The 16,370-nt window shown below is 39.3% G+C and overlaps 1 protein-coding gene across 1 annotated transcript in view; it reads right to left on the minus strand.

The window, feature by feature from the left end:
- The window catches only part of Rad23b (RAD23 homolog B, nucleotide excision repair protein), a 38,178-nt gene that overhangs the window by 10,946 nt on the left and 10,862 nt on the right, over positions 1-16,370 (minus strand). The window contains exons 2-5 of the mRNA XM_032903892.1: positions 11,219-11,300; positions 9,772-9,851; positions 7,251-7,519; positions 791-846 (exon numbers count right to left, since the gene is read on the minus strand). Coding sequence (XP_032759783.1) covers positions 791-846; positions 7,251-7,519; positions 9,772-9,851; positions 11,219-11,300 — 487 coding nt within the window. The remainder of the gene's footprint in view (positions 1-790; positions 847-7,250; positions 7,520-9,771; positions 9,852-11,218; positions 11,301-16,370) is intronic.

The raw sequence follows: 16,370 nt of genomic DNA on the forward strand, positions 1-16,370 counted from the left end.
GTCGTCCCAGGACAGTTTCTCAAAGATGAAATTCTGAATTTAGTATACCCAGGTAATCTTAGGCTATTTAAAACATCTACATTTTTGTCTCTACATACAATGAGGGTATCAAGGAGTTAAAGCCCAAGTAGTTCATTCAGGACCAATGTGTTATCCCAGGGGTTTTTAGAGCCATTGGAATGCTGCTGGGAAGCCCAGAACCCAGTCAAACAGACAGCTTCAACTATCCCAGTCTTTTGACTACTATACCAAAACAGAAACATGAATAAACAATAAAAACATTAACCGTACTCCAGGGGTTTAATCATGGGAGGGAAAAGCTGACAGTTTAGAGATGAAGGGAAAGGAGAAAGCATTATTAAAACAGGTCAAATCAAAGACTGGGGCAAGAAGACCTTTTTACTATGTGCCCATGTAAGCAACAGGAGGCAGCTGGAAATCTAGAAAGACAGCAAAGTGAATGAAGACTGGAGGTGAACAAGCAAATATGAGGTACACAAAAGAAAATGACAAGGCCTTCCAAAGGCACTTCTGTAATAGGCCATCCACAGACCAAACCTGTTAAGACCACATAAAGTTCACATTGGAAAATAATTTGCTTCAAAGGAGGTACTTAACCGCAAGAAGAGATTTTAAAGAATTCAGTAAAGAATACATCAAAGTCTCTAGTACTAACAATATAAGTAAATCATTTTAAAGCTTAACTGTAAGTGGTCGTGAAGCTCACACTGTCAGTGTGGTCTAGAAGAAGACACTGCACATCTGACAAGGTGTTTTCTAAGACACTCACCAAGGGCACTTGTTGCATCTTCAAAAAGATTTGACCGAGAAGAATCTCCTGGTGTACTGTAAAGAGTTTAGAAAAAAAATCATTTCAAAAAGTTTTGCATAACTCATTTTATAGTTACTAATTTCTAAGGGATATGTTTAAGTATTAAAGTGTGTGGGCAATCCAGTCTCGTAAGAGGTTATGTCCAAAGTTGTACCTGTAGGATTTATAGTTAAGGAAAAAATTTCAATCTTAAGATTTCTGAGAATTCATCAATGCAAACAACATCAAAAGGCTATAAATATAACACCCTTAAAACTCTTGCTCTAAGAATGAAAACAGCACTGCAGCTAAATTACCCCAGGAAAACAAGCTGCAGCAGCAGAACATTGAAAGTAGTATCTGGGGGTTGGGGATTTAGCTCAGTGGTAGAGCGCTTGCCTAGCAAGCGCAAGGCCCTGAGTTCGGTCCCCAGCTTCGAAAAAAAGAAAAAAGAAAAAAAAAAAAGAGGAAAAAAAAAGAAAGTAGTATCTGATAAAGGAGCACACACATAAACCAAGTGAGGTGGCCACGTCTTTCAGTGAGGTTTTCTATGAAAGTTTTCAACAACTAATTGGGAAAGAAGGCACACAAGTTATATTGCATATGCAAAAAGAGGTGGTTGTATAGATCCTATGCTAACCTAAAGAAAACCTTAGGCATAAGGTCCTAGGTTAACCAGCAAAAACATGCATGCAGACATGCAAGTTTCTGTTCTGTTGAGAAATCGATGAAGTTCAAAATTAAAAGGCTGACATACAAGATTATAAAACACCATGGAGCTGCTGACAGTGGATATACACAATCGCTTGATGTGAAGCTACCTAGAGGAATGAAGAGGACAAATGGGAGGAGCAATTAAAGGAGGCTGAAGTTATGCTCAGTGTACAATATTTATGATATTAAGTAGCAGGTAATTACAATCCTTTATTTTCATATCCCAGAGTGTAGGTATGTGTACCGCATGTGTAATGCCTTGGAAGTCAGAAGAGACATTAGATTTCCTTGGCATGGAGTTACAGACCATGTGAGTGAGTCACCATGTGGGTGCTGGGAACTGAACCCTAGGCCCTCTGCCAAAGCAACTAGTGCTTATAATTGCTAGGCCATTTCACCAGCTCCACTCTTACAAATTTTAAAGTGACAGTAAGAGTAAAAATTATCACATGCACTCCATACATTTAAACTTCTCTCCAATTTCAGCTTTTGAGTTAAATGCGTTTGTGTTCATAGGTGTCTGCATAGGCACAATATACACAGTGGGCAAAGGACAATGAGCGGTGGCTGGTTCTCTTCTACCATATGGGCCAGGCAAGTAAATCAAACTCAGGTTGTCTGGTTTGGAATCCAGTGCCTCTATCCACTGAGCCACCTCCTCACCATCCCTCATTCCAACTTTTAAGAGCAGAAACAATGCACTCAGGAAAGTACCAAGCATAACACCCACAAGGAAGTTACTTCTTAAAACATTAAGTATGTGGAGGACAAAAATTTCAAAAGGCTCTTACAAAAAAACAACCACTTAATATAGCAGTTTTCTATTTTAAAAAATAACTAAGGGTTGGGGATTTAGCTCAGTGGTAGAGCGCTTGCCTAGCATCGCAAGGCCCTGGGTTCGGTCCCCAGCTCGGAAAAAAAAAAAAAAAAAAAAAAAAACTATCTTAGTTTTGCTTGTATAGAGTTTCTTGTTTTGTTTTCTATATTCCCTAGGCTGGCCTTGAACTTGTAATCTTCCTGCCTCAGCCTCCCAAGTGCTAGAACTGTAATCATGTACCACTACACATACCCTCCCAACTAGTTTCTAAAGTTTAACTTATAATTTATTTCATGTTAATATGCCCAGATCTATGTCAACATTTTCCTAGAAATGCTTAGCAGTCCATCTAGTGGGCCAAAACAAGCTCAAATAAGACACGGTGTAATTGGTTTCTAACATGTTTTATTTCCCCTCATCCTTTACTAGGTTCTAACTTTATCTAACATGGAATCTTTATTAGAATTGATTCTTGTTAGTATATAATGTGGAATCCCTGTTTCCCACCTCCAGATGATGAAGCATTTATCAACATTTAATCAATACTTAAAATACTATTCCTCAATCTTGATTCAGTCTTACCACTTCTTCCTAATTATAAAGACAATCAACCATTCATTACTGAATGTATCAGACCATACATTAATAAACATGCTCAGACCAGAAAGACTTGCCCTCCACCCCAAGCAAGAGGACTTGAGTTTGATTCCTGGGAACAAGGAGAGAGAACCAACTCCCACAAGCTGTACTTTGAATTCTCTATGAATGCTAAGGATGTTCACGCACACATACAAAAATGCAATGAAATTGTACAAGACGTACTCCAAGAAAATAAATATACAATGTTGCTTTATAGCTTGGCTTACATTCCACGGCCACTTTCACATGTCAGAAAGTACTAATGGTGTGGCACATCACTGCTATACTCTAGCAGTCAGGAGACCTGCTCCTACTTCAGCGACAGAACCCAAGATAAATTTTGAGTTGACTAATGTGTCCTTGGCCAACAATACTCTCTCACAAAGCACAAATGAAATGAATTTCTTTTTCTTCCTTCCTTTCTCTTTTGAGATTTTAATGTATTTTGCCTGCATATGTTGCTATGCACCACTACACGTGTGACTAGTGCCTTAGAAGGCCTAAGAGAGAGCATCAGAAGATTGTGAGCCACTATGTAAATGATGAACCTGAACCCAGGTCCTCTCACTGAGACCTCTCTCCAGCCCCCAAGTGCAGTTTCTTTTTTTTTTTTCTTTTTTTAAGATTTATTTATTTATTATGTGAGAGTACACTGTAGCTGTCTTCAGACACACCAGAAGAGGGCATCGGATCTCTTTACAGATGGTTGTGAGCCACCATGTGGTTGCTGGGAATTGAACTCATGATATCTCTGAGTCATCTCTCCAAATGGCAGTGATCAACACCACAATCTATATTGTTAACAGGTAGCCTTTGAAAACCAAAACTGACCTGAACAAAACAAATCATAGAAAACAAAACACCTGGCCAGCAGTGATGGAGAAGAAGCCTCCAGTATAGCTCCTAATGCCTATTCAAGTGCTGTGCTTTAAAAGGACACATCTGTCTTGTCTTCTAGACCCTCTGTCATACTCCCTGAAGATACACAATTAAGAAAAAAGACTAAGTAGCTAAGTGCTTGCTACAGCAGCACATATAATAGAACTCCTGAACAGCGATGAGTATAAGCTAGAGTATAAAGTCCAACTAGGAAGCATAGACAATTTTAGTGCCAGCACTCAAGAAGCAGAGGCAGGAGGATACCTGAGTTTCCAGCCAGACTGCTCTATATAATGAGTTCCAGGACACAGAGAAACCCTGCCACAAAATCCCAAACAAAAAAAGAAGTCTACAGTTTGCTTTCCTAGATCATTAAGTCTCCTTTCCTAACTTACTCTTGGGAGAATTAAAAGAATTAACAGTACTGCCTATATGCCCCTGGGTGTGATGCCATCCATTAGAGCTTGGACAATCCATTTGTGGCTATAACTGCCCCCTACCTGTAGAAAAATGACTCCCTTCCCCAGCAACCATCTACTGCCAGTAACTCCTCAGCTGGGGTAGGGCCACATGACCACCTCCCACCCACGCTAGAATGATGAACAGCTTGAGTTTAGGCAAAAAAATTAATCTAATTAGCACATTAATATTCTGTTCAGATGAGATATTCATACTGTGAGCTTTGTGAAGATATTAAGAAAGTCACTGACTACTAACTAAAGATATTAAATTTGTAATATCTAGATTGTGGGGGTAACCAATTTGTCAAATTCCTAAATTCCTTTCTACACGCAGACTTTGATGAAATGGTTTAACTCAATTCTGGTGATCTTCCAGAGAACAGAATGCATCCTAGCTGTATACTGGGAAACAGGTTTAAGTTAGGCAATGGCGCCACAGATGCTGAAAGAAAAGTATTCTAGTTTAACACAAGAAATTATTACAATGTCCCTTAAGCTTTGAGCTATTTTCTCAGCAAGGAACAGGAGATTCTAGACTCTTCCAAAACACAGCTGACTAGGTCACACATTGAAGTCACATTTGGGAGTAGAACATTTAAAACAAAGGTGTCCCATAACTCATATTTTTCTAAAACCTCCAGAAAGAAGCAACTCAGAAGCTGTTTCAAGCTGTGTGCCATTCTAAGCAGTATGATGAAATACTGTGCTCTCGGCTTCCACCCGAGTCACGAACGCCACGAATGCAGTGTGTCCATTATATCCATACTATATGTGTGTCTCCTGTAGTCTCAATTCCAAAACCACTGATAAGGTGCCACAGTATCGTGTTTAGGAGACCTTTATTTTAATTTTAATAAGGGCCCCAAATACAAGAGTAGTGATGCTGAGGAATGAAACACAGCAGAGAAGCTTCCTGAAAGTGCCACGATAAATGTTCTCAATGGCACTGGGGATGGAAGAGGTACAGAGTGACAAATTTCAAAGTACTTATTTTTGGAGACAGGGTCTTCTCTACATAGCCCCGGTGGCCCTGGAACTCAGAGAACCATCTGCCTCTGCCTCCCAGGTGCTGGGATTAATGGATGCACAATTAGGCTCACCTCAAACAACTTTTTTCTTTGAGACAGAACCTGACTATGTAGGCCCATTCTGACTCTGAAGTTGCAATCCTTGTGCTTCGGCCTCTGGAGTGTTCTGATTAGTCATGGGCCACAATAGCTGGCTCATGTGCAACTTTTATCCCAGTAAGCTTTTTTTTTTCCCCAGGAGCTGGGGACCAAACCTAGGGCCTTGCGCAGCGCTCTACCACTGTGCTAAATCCCCAACCCCTCCAGTAAGTTTTTTTAATTGTGCTAATTTCTAGTCATTAATCTCTTAGTATGCCTGATCACTTTACCAGGAGCATGTTTGTTTAAGGGGGGAAAAAAAAACCAAACCCAGCATAGCAGGTACCCACTGGACATCTGGAATACATCCTTGTATGAGGGGCAAACCTGTGCATATTGTCATGAACACCATAAATATTTGCTTTCAAACATGGCTTTAAAGCATTTCCAACTACTGCCCATTTTCCACTATGACAGGCTCTGACTCCAAGTTCACATAGCTCCTGCTACTGGTGTTATTTACAAGTTGTACTAAGTCAGAAAACAAAAATAGCTTATTAGTGCCATTTCAGGTTAGTAGTAACAGAAGTCATATTTTAGATAAGGCAGGAAATCTCTTCTATGATTTTTAGGCAAGTTACTATGACTGAACCATTTGCTTTGGCCATTATCACTATCAATAAAGAATGACCCACCACCGCCTGCAAGAAAAAAAAAAAAAAAATCAAATGCAAAACCACAATCCTGTCCAAAATACCTGCTCAATAATCCTTACTGCAATCCCTCCCCACTCCTCATCTGATTCACCAGGTTTCAGTGAGCAGTACTTTGGCAGTAAGTAATGAGGAAGCAGCTCTGTCGAGGAGGCGGTGGCTAAGAGTGTTACACAAAAGCCACAGGTGCCAGTCATCTCCTGTGACAGCACTTCTGAATAAATGAGTCTGCATTGTTCACAGCTGCTGGCTCAACAAAAGGCATCAGAGGAAACAGCTACACTGCTGACTCTTCCTCAGCAGTCTCTGCACACACGCCACTTCCCACTTGCTTTAGACTGTCTAACTTTGACCCACATTTTATAGATAAGGAAAACACCCAAAGATCTTAACTATACTATTCTAAACCTATCAGAACTAACAAACGCCAGAACTAAAAATACAGTGCAACACAGCAGCTGAGTTACTGATATGGAAGGATGCTTCTGTTCATATGTAAATGGCCACACACAACAAATAAAAATGACTGGCTGCTTTAATAGTTATTCTTTTTAAAATATATATTTCTTGAACATCTCTAGTCAAAATAAGTAGTAGCTTTCCAGTAAACTTTTAAATATAGAATATAGAAATCTACATAAAAATTTATGCCTATATTATTAATAGTAAACTATCAAAACAGAAACAAGCTGGCTGGGAAGATAGCTCAGGTGATAAACGGCCTGCTAGGCAGCCATAAGAAATTGGTTCAGACCCCCCACCAAAGCCATGACAAAGTAGGGTGCAGAGGCATGCCCCTGTAACCTCAGCAATGTGGATGGTAAGGGGTGGATCCCAACGCTTCATTGGACAGCCTAGCTGAGCTGACAAGCTCTGGATTCAGCCAAAGACCCTGTCTTAAATAAGTAAGGTGGAGAGCAATAGAAACACATTACATTAACCTATACCCTCCACACGTGTGCACATACACATGCACCAACATGAAAAACAGACACAAGTACATGATTCAGAGTTCATTTAGAAATTAAAGATGTAACATAGTAGTCAGTTTGTTTCTTAAAAATTAAAAATATGGCTACTTGTGATGTAATTCTTAAACGTAGTCCTTACCTGTCAGCTGGTGCTGGGCTAGTAAGCACTGGTGTCTGTGCTGGCTTTTCTGCAGGTTTCTCAGGCTGAGTTGCACCAGTAGGTGCAGGTTCAGAAGATGCTGTAGTTGAGGCTGGAGTCGTGGAGGCAGGTGTGGAAGTGGGAGCCAGAGCAGGGGTGGGAGCTGGAGCCTGGGCCACAGCTGCTGCAGGGGAGGAGCTGACTGTAGTGGTGCTGGGAGAACTTGATTGCTGGGTTGTAGCTGGCACTGCTGATGTCACTGCTTTGGGCTGGATGTGTCAAACAGCAAAGTAAATAAGGCATCACTGGACTTCAACAGCCACACAATCAGCCTAATAACCAGTAAACTGAACATCATTTTGTAAGCAGATGATAAAAGATCAACATTAGCAAATGAAAGCAATTCACTACTCTTCAAAGTACCTATGGAAATTTAAATATCTTAGCTATCAAGTGCAATTAGCATTAGACACTCATTCGAAGTCTTTACTTATGCACTTTAACTGTAACTTTAAAGATTACATTGCCACATAAAAGCATTAGCAAAGTTAAGTTTTGGGGTGTGAAGTAGACTGTCTATGAACATGCCCAACAATCTGCTGTATTTTAGGAGGAAAACCTCCTGCTGTAAAGCAACATAGGTAAGGACTCACACGTCTCCATGAGCTAAGGTGTAGAGCTAACGTATACAGAACAGACTAGCACTGATGAGGGAGAACATCCTTTTTTCCTTTCTGAGACTGAGTTCAGCATAACTTAATTCTAAGTCTATTTTTATGAAAATTTTGTGATTTCAGTTTTCTTTAGAACTGAAAAATATTCCGTTTTATCTATACTAGATTTTTATCATCCATTTCACTATTTCCCACTGCTATTGTTATTCTGTGACTTTGGAGAAAACTCACATTTAATCCACCACTGACTAATTTGATAAAGTAACTTTGACCATCCACTTAAACTTGCTTTCATTATTACCAAGAGTGCTTTCGATGTTTGGTCCCTCCCAAACTCAGGTATTTAAACCCTAAAGTCTTTGTTGTTGTTTTCAGTGAGTGCTGGGACTAATGACATGATGTACCACCAAACCTGGCATAAACCCTAAAGTTTTATGACAAACCAGTATGAGGAAGGCAGAAATTACATCTGACTGTGCTATTAAAAGTAGGGCCTTTTAGATTACATTACAGCAGAGACTCCATAAATAATTCCAGTGGCTTTATAAGGACCAAAAAACAAACAAACAACCCCTACACACTGATAGAAATACAAGTATCACCACAATGACAACATGCTACAAGGTGTCCTTGTGCAGTCTTCACCATGCTGTTCGGACTTCCAGTCTCCAAAACTGTCTGGCCTAATAATAAACCTTTTTCTGCTTTACACTTTTACCTTGGATATTTTTTTACAGCAAAGATGACTAATACACTGCTCTTCCCCAGATTATCCATTTGTAAGCACATATACAAAGCAGTCTCTTTAAGGAATCAATGTTGAAGTTCTGATCTGTAAGTGTGTGCAGGCAGGGCCAGATGTCAACTCTCAAGGGCCATCCATCTTTAAAAGAAAATCTCTCATTGGCCTAGAGCTCACCAAGTAGGCTAGACTAGAAGGCCAGTAAGCCCCAGGGCTGACCCTGTATGCCTCCCAGTACTGAGCTTCTAGCAGTGTATCTGAGCATCCATTTAATGATGGTACTGGAGAGACAGAACTCGGGTTCTTAGGAGGCTTGTAAGGTAAGCTTTACTTTACTGGCTTAGCTTTTCTTCAGTTCTCAAGCTGTACTTTAGAAAAAAGAGTTTATTTTCAAAAAATTACCCAATATATTTAATGTAGTTCAATATCATAAACCATAAAGCAATTCTTAAGAATTACTCCGGGGTTGGGGATTTAGCTCAGTGGTAGAGCATTTGCCTAGCAAGTGCAAGGCCCTGGGTTCGGTCCTCAGCTCCGGGAAAAAAAAAAAAAGAATTACTCCAAAAATCATTCCAATTTTTTAGTTGACTTTTCCTTTTTTATTTTATAAAACTCTTATCTCTTGATTGAAAACTGAACTTGCATTCTTTCTTTCTTTGGCCCTGAGCTTGTTAGGTCTAACGCATACCTGAAAGGCTACACATTAAAAGCTATACAAAGAAAGACATTTAATTTGATTGCTATTTTTAAATGATCACATGGTAACTTAACTATTCTGGCACCTCTTTTTAAGCAGTAAACACAGATAAAGGAAAAGTAAGAAACTCTTAAGGGGTGTCAAGGGAGAAATGCCCTTTTAAAAATGTAATACTTTGTTTTATCTTACATAAAGACAACTTTATGGCTACAAATACCTAATGTTACTTTTCTAAGGGGCTGAGGGAAACTTGCCTACATTTGGAAAGCAGGTAAGCACGCCGTGCTCTTTGTTACATATGCTGTGCAGGGTGCAGAAATGCATGAACTGTGTGTGTCCATGTGGACTTGGTCACCGCTTTTGAGATGATTCACAAGCATAAAAATACACAAGTAGCACGAAACTTACTTTTGTCACCATAACCACGACAAAGTTTTTCTCATCAATTTTATATTCTTTGAGAGCAGTATCATCACTGAGGATTTTGCCTAGTAATTCAGGGAGAAAAAAAGTTAAAGACTTCTTCTTACAAAGAAACTACTCTTTTTAGTGGTAACCATTTCTACCAAGTAAAACTCCTAAAGAAAACTTTAACAACCACGTGAGGTAAATATAAACAGACGTGTACTACTTTAAAAGCACAGGTGTCTTACAAGATGTCTAACATCTCTAGTATATAAAACACAAATTGATTTTGTTTTTAATTTATTAACTAACTCTAAGATTTACTAGACAAAGAAATTTGAAGTCCTGAAAAGAGATATTAAAGACAAAGGAAATTAAACATTTCTTTGTTAAAAAGATTTATTTATTTATTATGTATAAATATACTGTAGCTATCTTCAGACACACCAAAAGAGGGCATCAGATCCCATTACAGATGGTTGTGAGCCACCATGTGGTTGCTGGGAATTAAACTCAACCTCTGGAAGAGCAGTCAGTGCTCTTAGCCACTGAATCATCTCTCCAGCCCAAAATTAAACATTTCAATTGCCTAGTCACCCTTTGGGAAATAAGTTTTTTTTTCCTGAAAGAAGGAATGAATAACTTCTTATTCTGAAATACTAAACATGTGATGAAGCAGTTGTTCCAACATCATAAAAACAAAATACTTATATACAAAACAGGCCAAGTGAGCAAACAAAACCTTTCAGGGAAACAGCACAACACACAAGAAAGGGGAAGATTCTTGGAAGCCATGCTTAGGCTAGACACATTTAGAAGATCCACCTGCCTCCAAAGTGCTGGGATTAAAGGCATGTACCACCATGCCCAGCAAGAGGCCATCAAGTCTATTTTCCTGGGTTATCAGTGATGCCAATTAAATTTGCAATTTCCTAGTCATACTCTTGGGTACTTTTCTATTTGGGCCTCTTTTAATTATCAATTTCAAAGTACTCTATATAATTTGTACTTAATTCTTTTTTTTTTTTTAATACTACCATGAAGGTCTTTTGATGTCTGAAATAAAACAAACCTTCATTCTTCTGCTGTGGTAGTTTAGAAAGACATACTGATTTTCTTTGACAGGAACAATTTCATGCACATTAGTGAAGTAGTACACACGTTATTAATAGATTAAAAATAATGATGCTCAGTTTATGAACGGCACACTAGTCGGCCACAATGCTCACAGACTAGGGAAATCACTCCATGGACCAGGAGCCAAATGTGTGAAGAGAAGACTGATTATCAAACCATAATTAAATACCCATTTCCACTACTGTTATCTATGCAATCTTGTTTCTGACAGAATCAATTTGAAAATACTATCTTTTCTAAGATAACATTTCTAAAACTAAAACAATGTCAAACAGGCAAGACATGGCAATTAATCTCAGAATTGAATTCGTACCTGCATAAATTAACTTCTGACCTGCTACCGGAAAGGCATCTTTCCCCTTCTCAGATTCAATCTTCTCTTTCAATGCCTTTACCTATAGGAAAAGTTTAAAGTAATTAAGAAAATTAAGCCTAAACAAACAAAAAGTACAATATATACTGAAAACAGAATGCAAGATAAAAATTCTAGTTTTTTAATTAGTGCTTCAAGTACTCGGAAGATCTGATCTTCCCACTATTTTCCTCAAAGACCCTCCTTGTATTATTAGATGCCCCTGGTCTGAGCTTTCTTGTGCACTGTTACACATGCATTGATCTAAGACGCATGAGGCCTGGATTCACCCTTTAGAACCACAAACATCTAACGAAACATTTTATATTTTGACTTATCATTTTAAAATAAAAATCTCAAAACTTAAAGATTTTTATTTCACAAAACTTATGAGCTTATCACTCAGATTAAGAAATGTCTTCTAGCTGGGTGGTGGTAGTAATGGGGGCTATTACAATAAAATCCTTATATTGAAAAACAAAAACAGAAAACAAAATAGAAATGCATTCTTGCCTGGCATGGTAGCATATGCCTTTTATCTCAGCACCTTGGAGGCGGTAGATCTTTTAGAGCTTGAGCTGGCAAGCTTTATGTCAACTTGACATATGGCAGAGTTATCTGAAAGGAGGGACTTCAACTGAGGTCTCCCAGTTGGACCCCCAACTACCAGGGAAAAGTATGTTACTGAATCTGTTGGCTGCCTGTGGATCCTGCTCCCAGAACTGAAGGGCCCTGTCTGGCTTCAGTGGGAGTGGATGCACCTAGTCCTACAGTGACTCAGTGTGCCAGGGTGGGGCGATACCAGGGATGTGGAAGGAGGGGGCTGCGATTGGGATATAAAATGAATAAATGAGGAAAAGAAGATTTTCTTAGTGATCCTTAAGGGTGAAAGAGCCTGTTACAGATGGTGCCTTACTTGGGCTGTTAGTCCTGGTTTCTATAAGGAGAAAGCCAGTAAGTAGCAAGCCTCTGTGGACTTTGCATTAGCTCCTGCCTTCAAGTTTCTCCCTGCTTGAGTTCCTGTCCTGATATCCTTTGATGAGTTTTTCTGGAGAGACCAGGTTATACCAAGGCCTTTGCACACAGTCTGACTCCAGTCCCTACTAGAAAGTGAGAAGCTGCTGGGCACGGCTAAGCGCTACCTTACACACACTGGCTATAAAGAGCAATCAAAGGAGCTCTGCAGAGGCTTAAGTGCAGCCTATCAGAAACAGCTAGCTGGGGACAGGAAGACACTAAATTATACCTAGTGGTGGTGGCAGCAGCTGGAACTTTATTGAGTTCAAGGCCAGTCTGGTCTAAAGAATGAGATCTAGGACAGCAAAAGCTACACAGAGAAACCTGTCTTTGACACCCTCCCACCCGCCAAAAAACTAGACTACAATGTCAAAGTGTAAGCCAAAGAAACTCTTTCCTCCCCAACTTGCTTTTGGTCATGGCGGTTCATCACAGCAATAAAAACCCTAAGGCAGAGCTCAAGTCTGCTCTACACGGTAAGGTATATAGTGGAGCTTTAAAGAGAGCGCACTCGAGTAAGCAAGAGCAAGAGAGCAAAAGCTTTCTGGGGTTAGCAAAATGGCTCAGTAAGTAAAGGCACTTGCAGCTAAATCTGAGGACCTGAGTGAAATCCCCAGGACTTCTGTAAGTTGTTTTCTAAGCCCCTATGCCATGACAAACACACATACAAGAACAAAATATAAGTACAGGTGAAAACAAAAGCCTTTTAAGTTAAGCATTCTAAGAAATAAAATACTTTAGCTAAAATAAAATACATCAATACTAAAAGCAATTTTATTATAATGCTTTATAACCAACCAGAAGACCAAGGATATGTAATGCCATTTACCCAGCAGTGTTTTTTTAGCACGTCACGAGGTAATTCCAAGTTCATCCCAAGCTAAGAGCCACTGGGCCACTTAAATGATTCTCAACAAGTGACTGGGCCTCTCTCGCCATTAGTCTCATCTACAATGGAGGGCTGGAATGGATGACCTCTATGGCATTCCAATTCCTAGAACTACATGGTAACAAGGCTCATTTAAAGAATTAGAAAATGAATCTAATCAACTCCTTGACCCAACCAGAAAGTATAGAGGCTTATGACTTGAAAAGACAGACATGACTCTCCCTCATGTCTTCATGGAACTCTATTACTTTAAAGTCACAAAAATCAAGGACAAGATCAACGGGGAAATCTCATTCTCTTCAATTTTCTAGAATACTTCTGGAAACTGTCTAGGTTGGTGGTCCTGCCCTTTCTGTGAAAAAAGAGATAGTTTCTTTGCACAATTTATTTTTATGCACACGGGTGGGTGCTTCCCCTGCATGTATTGTCCCTGCACCAAGTGCATGCAGTACTCGCAGAGGCCAGAAGAGGGCACCAGAGTCCTTAGGGGACAGGAGTTGTAGATGGTTGTGACCCACCAAGTGGATGCTGGGAATCTAATCCCAGTCTTCTGGAAGAGTAGCCAGGATTCTTTACTGCTCAGCCACCTCTCTGGTCCTCTGTGTGGAATTGAAGTGATGCCATGGAGCTGGGCAGAGGTGGACACCTGTAATGTCAACACTCAAAGGAATCCTGCTCAAGGGTGATCTGGATTATGCAATCACAGTGAGCCACAGGCCAGCCTGGGCTACACAGCAAGACTGTATTTTATTGATGCTCTTTCCAAAATAAAGAAGATTGGAGCATTTAACTATACCTACACGAATGCAATACTCAAAACACTAAGATAATGGTATTTTACCCACTCAGTTTTATAAGTACAAAGGTTAATTAAATTGTCTGCCCTATGACTACACACTACTCAGTCTGGGATAGCTGGAACCCAAAGTGGTTCCCCATGACTCAAGCTTTAGTGCATTTTAGAAACATTCTCAGTTGCCTGTGTCACATTCACTTCCTTAAATGCTATTCTGATATAACACAACATCACAAAACTCTCGGTATACTATTTCCCACTGTTCTAAAATCCACCATTAAAAAAAACTCAGAAAATCATCTCAACATCAATAAACTCATAATATAAATTAAAGTCATTAGCCAATTAATATACTTTTCCTGTGATATAAAACCTAAGTGTGGGTCATCATGTCTTTCAGTCTACAACTAGTTTAACAACTTTGATTAATCTCTACGTAAGTCATTCCTTACTTCTTGTGTGAAATTTTACTCTAATTTTCCCTTGTCCTTATTGGCATGTATTATTCATTGCACGTGGCACTAGGCTGTTACATGACATCTCCATACAGACATACAATGACTACGCTTAGGGCTTGTTCCCTCATCGCCTCCCTTTTGGGACACCTCTCTCCTCCTGTCTTTTTTAAAGACAATTTCACCTCTACTTTTATGCCATATATACACATGATTCATCTTCAACAAATTTAGAGACCACAAATGAGAAAGCCTGTACTATAGGTATTTCTCAAACTGACTTAATTCATTTAAATACTGTTCTCTTGAGTTGCATCCACTGTCACACAAACAATACAGTACATAGTGTTTTGAGCTAGTGAGTGATCAGCTACCACATGCTGAATGAATATATTTTTATATTATATATTATATTTGTTATATAATAATAATATACAGCAATATGTGAAAAAAAATTGGTAAAACAAAGCAGGAATCTTATTCCTGACAGAAAATACTGGGGAGAAAAAAATAAGACAAAATTAGCATGCATAGTCACCTAATAAAAACAATTTTTAAAAAAACTTTCAATATTTGTGCATATTCATGTGTATATTATGAGTGTGTGAAATCCACAAGTTGACACTGAGTCTACCTTACACATTGAAGCAGGGTTGTTGGGTTGTTTAAAGATGTGGCTAGTCTAGCCAGCTAGTTCCAGAGATTTCCCCTTCTCCACCTCCTGGGTCAACGCAGAAAGCTACAGTACTTGCCTGGCAAACGTTTACATGGGTGATGGGGGTGCCAAAGGTGGTCCTGATGCTTTTGTTATAAGCACTGTGCTGGCTAGTTTCACATCAATTTGACATTAAGAGTCATCAAAGGCAAAGAAGCCTCAACTGAGAAAATGCCTCCTTAAGACTGGGCCGTAGGCACCATTTTCTTAATTAGTGATTGACTAGGGAGGGATGTGCTATCGCTGGGCTGGTAGTTCTGGGTTCTCTAAGAAAGCAGGCTGAGCAAGTCATGGAGAGCAATAAACTAAAGGATACTTATACTTCTCCATGGAGTCTGGTTCAGCTCCTGCCTCCAGGTTCCTGTCCTGATTTCCTTGAAAGATGAGTAGTGGTGTAAAGTAAGCCAAATAAACAAACCCTTTCTTCCCCACGATGCTTTTTTGTCATGGTGTTTCATCACAGCTGTGACAACACTGATAACCCTAAGACAAACTCTTAACCCATTGAGTTTTCTCATTAGCCCAAGAAACTAGTTTTATTTCTCATAAACACAACATTTTAAAAACTTTAGAGCAATGTACTTTAGATTCACTTTTTCTTTTTCTTTTTCTTTTTTTCCCCAGAGCTGAGGACCAAACCCAGGGCCTTGAGCTTGTTAGGCAAGTGCTCTACCACTGAGCTAAATCCCCAACCCCTAGAGCAATGTACTTTAAAGGCCTAAACAACCACCTTCTAATTTTGTATATGAAAGGAAAACAAGCAGAAACCCTTGTGAATTACAACAAAAATATGTACATAGGACCAAAAAGGGGGCTCAATTTTTTACTGTTACAACTTATGCCTGAAAGAAATCAAAACTGTGATTAAAAAAATATCAAGGGCTGGAGAGATGGCTCAGTGGTTGAGAGCACTGATTGCTCTTCCAGAGGTCCTGAGTTCAATTCCCAGCAACCACATGGTGGCTCACAACCGTCTGTAATGAGATCTGATGCCCTCTTGTGTCTGAAGACAGTGACAACTACTTGTACAACTATTCATACAACTAAAATAAATAAATAACTAAAATAAATAAATCTTTAAAAAAATATCAAGAGTCTGACAGTGAGAGCTCTAGGCATAAATATTATACCATTTGGCTAAAGAATCAGAGTAACAACTCAAACAGGAAAAAGAAATGCAAATGAAATAAAAAAGCAGTATGATGTAGTCTTGCACCTGCAGCAAAACAGTAAAATGACAG

This window comes from Rattus rattus, chromosome 1 (assembly GCF_011064425.1).
Source record: "Rattus rattus isolate New Zealand chromosome 1, Rrattus_CSIRO_v1, whole genome shotgun sequence".
Classification (NCBI taxonomy): Eukaryota; Metazoa; Chordata; class Mammalia; order Rodentia; family Muridae; genus Rattus; species Rattus rattus.